The 4430-nt window shown below is 34.8% G+C and overlaps 1 protein-coding gene across 1 annotated transcript; it reads left to right on the forward strand.

Moving 5' to 3' along the window:
- The first annotated feature begins 1442 nt into the window (after positions 1-1442).
- LOC115985785 (protein FAR1-RELATED SEQUENCE 5-like) lies at positions 1443-2516 on the forward strand. The gene has a single exon (XM_031108684.1). The coding sequence runs from the start codon at positions 1443-1445 to the stop codon at positions 2514-2516; it is 1074 nt and encodes a 357-aa protein (XP_030964544.1).
- The last annotated feature ends 1914 nt before the right edge of the window (positions 2517-4430 follow it).

A 4430-nucleotide genomic window follows, 5' to 3' on the forward strand; every position in this document is an offset into this window, starting at 1 on the left:
CCCAGAAGGTCCTAACCCAACTCCAACCAATCACCCATAGCCTCCTATCTCCACCGCCGGCCGGCCAGCCCAAATCCTCCTGTCTCCACCGCCGGCTAACCTCAAATCCTGTACTGTCCCACCCCCGACCAACCACCTCAAATCCTCCTCTGTCTCCACCGCCGGCCAACCACCTCAAATCCTCCTCTGTGTCCAAATCCTCCTCTATCTCCGCCCGCCGGCCAGCCCAAATCCTCCTCTGTCTCCACCGCCGGCAAATCTAAAATCCTGTACTGTCTCCACTACTGGTCCACCTAGTCTCCGCCGCTTCACCGGTTAGAACTAAATTTCCTTTTGTTTTATTCATAGATAACTAAATTTTCCTTTTTAATTCTATTAATTTTTTTTGAATGAATTGTGTTTGATTATTAATGTGAGTTCTGGATTTTCTGGGTTTTTTTTTTTAAAAAAAAATTATTATTGTGCCTTTTTTAGTTTGATTGTTCATTGATAACCTTGATTCCTTCAAGAACTGAAGATGATTTTCTAGCGGTTGTTTATAAGTTACCAAATCTAGTTTAATTTACTTATTAAAAAAATGAATTTATGTGTATTTCTTCTCTAATATGTAATAGTGTTGTTATTTGCTGTCTTGTACTATGGTTTTGTTGTAGTTGTTATGTTACTAAATTTAGCTGAGTTGTAGAAATTGTATTCATTTTTCTTTAGTATTGAATTTATCTTTGATTCATCTAAAAAAATTGTTTCTGTTCATATTGACTTGATTTTCAAAAGTATAAGAACTAAGAGTAAACTTTATAGGCTTCTAGATTTATACATTCTAAAACTCTAGTGTTTTCTAAGTAATTCATGGAGAGTATTCTTTAATGGGTCCTGAATATTGGAATACTTTTTTTAAAAATTGTTTATAAAATTTTTCCTTTTTTCTGATTTGATTTTGAATATGTATCTTGACTACAGGTGATGGATACTAGTCAAATCATTTTATTGGAAGATGAATTGAATGATTGTATAGCTGATCAACAAGAGGAGGCTCAAATAGAACCTACTCATGGAAGCCCAAAAAATTCAAATACTCCAAGTAGACATAGCAAGGAAATTGTAGAAGTACCAGAAATTGTATTGGAAGATGAATTCATTGGTTGGATAGCTGATCAACAAGAGGAGACTAAAGTAGAACCTACTCTTGGAAGCCCAAACAAATCAAATACTCTAGCAATTGGCATGAAATTTGATTGTGATGAGAGTGCATATGAATTTTACAAAGAATATGCTCACCGAATTGGCTTTAGTGTACGGAAACATTTTGTAAAGTGAGGAAATGCAGGCAAATTATAAGGAGAACATTTAGTTGTTCAAAAGAGGGTGAACGAGCTGTTGACAAACGTCGAGAAAATGCATCTTATCGTCGTCCAATTTCACGAACAGGTTGTTTAGCACAGATGACCTGTCATCTTCAAAAGGATGGTATGTTACATGTTGTTTCTTTTCATGGTCAACATAATCATGAGTTTGCTCCTTCACCAATGAAACATATGTTAAGATCGAAGAGAAAAATTTCATCTGCTCAAAAAGCCATTGCAAATGATGCAGAGAGGTCTAGAATATCAATTAAACAAACCATTGAATTATTGAGCATGCAAGCTGGGGGTCGTGAAAATCTTGGGTTTATGGATGTTGACTATAAGAATCATGTACATAATGAGAGGAGGATGGCTTTGAGGAAAGGAGATGGACCTGCTATGATGGAGTACTTTCATAAGATGCAATTGGCAGATCCATCTTATTTTTATTCAATACAAGTTGATGATGATGGTCAAATCATGAACATTTTTTGGGCAGATGCTAGATCAATTGTTGATTACGGGCACTTTGGTGATGTTGTTTGTTTTGACACAACTTATCGAACAAATAGATATAATCATCCCTTTGCTCCATTCGTTGGGGTTAATCATCACAAACAATCCATTATCTTTGATGTAGCTTTACTTTATGATGAGACTATAGAGTCATTTAAGTGGTTATTTGAAACTTTTTTAACTACAATGTCAGGAAAGCAGCCAAGAACTATACTTACAGATCAATCTGCTGCAATGGCTAAAGCAATAATAGAGGTATTTCCTAAATCTAATCATCGTTTATGTGTATGGCATATTTATCAGAATGCTGCTAAGAATCTACATCATGTATTTCATTCATCTAAGCATTTTGCAAATGATTTTAGTGATTTTTTGTATGAGTATGAAGATGAAGATGAATGGCTTATTTCATGGGATTATATGCTTAAGGAATATGGTCTTACTGATAATAAATGGTTATGTAGCATATTTGATGTTAAAGAAAAATGGGCAATGGTATATGGTCGACATATGTTCACTACTGATATGAAATGCACCCAACGTAGTGAATCAATAAACAATGTGTTGAAGAAATACTTGAAACCAAAACATGATTGTGTGTGCTTTTCAGAACATTACTCTAGAGTTTTGGTTGATAAGAGACATCAAGAACTATAGGCAGAGTTCAAAATGAGGCAAACAAAACCGATTTTACAATCTACTGTAGAGATGTTGAGACATGTTGTAGAGCTATACACCCTAGAAAATTTTCAAATGTTTCAAGATGAATATATGAAGATTGCTGATTGTACTATTTACAAGGCTAATAAATCTGATACTATCACAGAATACAAGGTCAAATATAGTCAAAGAATTCAAGAGCACCTAGTTAAATATGAAGCCTCAACTACAACGATGGAATGCAGTTGCAAGAAGTTTAGCTTTGTAGGAATTCTTTGAGCCCATGCCTTGAAAGTTCTTGAACATAAAAATGTTAAAAGACTTCCCGTCCAATATGTATTGAAAAGATGGACGCAAGATGTAAGGGCTGGTTCTATCAAGGACTATCATGGCATTGATATTAAAGGTAATGCTCAAGAGTCGATAGGAAAATGCTACTCTCATTTGAGTCACAATGGTCGTGAAATTTCCACACTTGCAGCAGAGAATGAGATAATGTATGAACATACCAAAGAATGTTTTGAAAAATTACTGAGGGATTTGCAAGAGATTAGAAAAAAATGTCACTCGAATAATATGGAGAGTTGCATTGAGGTCCACGGTGATGTTACTGCAAATGTTTTACAAGGTGATAGCATGCATAGGATTAAAACAAAACCTACTGTTGGGTGTCCAAAGAGAAGATTGAAATCTGCATTAGAGAAGAAAAATGGTAAATCTGGAAGCAAAACAACACATGCTAAAAAACATGCCATTGGCTTACAAAAAAAAGCTTGTGAGGTGAGACAATTTGAATCACTTGGAAGCCTAAATAAAGTAAGATTTGTTACATTCCACTGTAATATATCAATCTTATAGGCACATAAATTTGTTTACAGTCTATCTGACAATTATTCTTTGCAATTGTTTTCAGGTTTCAACAACTACTTCTGATGTTATCCAAGAAGAGCACCATTTTGGCAAAAGCACTATATAGGTTGGAGTTAGGGTGCAACTTTATTGGATGGAGATTGAAGACCATGCAGTTTTATTTGTTAGAGATTGAAGACTATTTTTTATTGTTAGACTATTGGCAAATTGTTAAACTTTTAGTATTTTTTATTGTGATGCCATTGGCATATTGAAGACTATTTTTAATGGTTAGACCCTTGGCAGATTGATGATTCCATACTAATCATATTGTCATGTGAGGTCGAATATAGTTTAGGCTGACTTTATTTTAGCTATTGTGAGAGATGTTTGTGGTTCAAAATGGTACCACTTGTTCTGCAGTCCTAGTTTTACTTGTTCTACAGTCCTAGTTTACCACAAGTGTATTGTAACTTTCAGTATGGAAGATTTGAAATTCCCTGGCAAAGAAGCCCAATAATAATTCTGCTCTATTGATATCCATTTCCTTGCAATATCCATTTGTTAATGCCTTGCATATTGCTATATTAGGTGGCACACCAAATTTAACCATTTCTTTCATTACATATTCACCCTCCATACTTTTGTTTATTTTACACAAGCAGTCTATTATAGCTCTATATGCAGTGAGATTGGGTTTTAAATTTTATACACCATCTCAACTTTCCAAGCTAATGCCTCTGCCACATAATTGTCAAAGAAATTCGAATTACTGCACTAGCAAATAAGAAATAACCATTTTAATAATAAATTGTACCACTCAGGTAAAGGACTAAATACTTGGCTCAAGTGCTTTCATCAAGATCTTACAACAAAACTTAATTCATGTTGTGACCCAACAAGCATACAATCCATTGCCAATTGCAAAGGCAATAAAATATACTCCAATGCCTTCAGTGGAAGGTTTTTGGAAGCAAATAAGGAGAGTTCCAGCAGATAGGGACATTACAAAAGAGCTCCATAGTATGAAATGAACCATAAATAAAGCCCATTCCCTGACCC

The sequence above is a fragment of the Quercus lobata genome, chromosome 4 (assembly GCF_001633185.2).
Source record: "Quercus lobata isolate SW786 chromosome 4, ValleyOak3.0 Primary Assembly, whole genome shotgun sequence".
NCBI classification, from domain to species: domain Eukaryota; kingdom Viridiplantae; phylum Streptophyta; class Magnoliopsida; order Fagales; family Fagaceae; genus Quercus; species Quercus lobata.

What these genes read in the sequence shown, in the direction of transcription:
- LOC115985785 (XM_031108684.1), top strand. Translation starts at nt 1,443, where the DNA reads ATGACCTGTCATCTTCAAAAGGATGGTATGTTACATGTTGTTTCTTTT.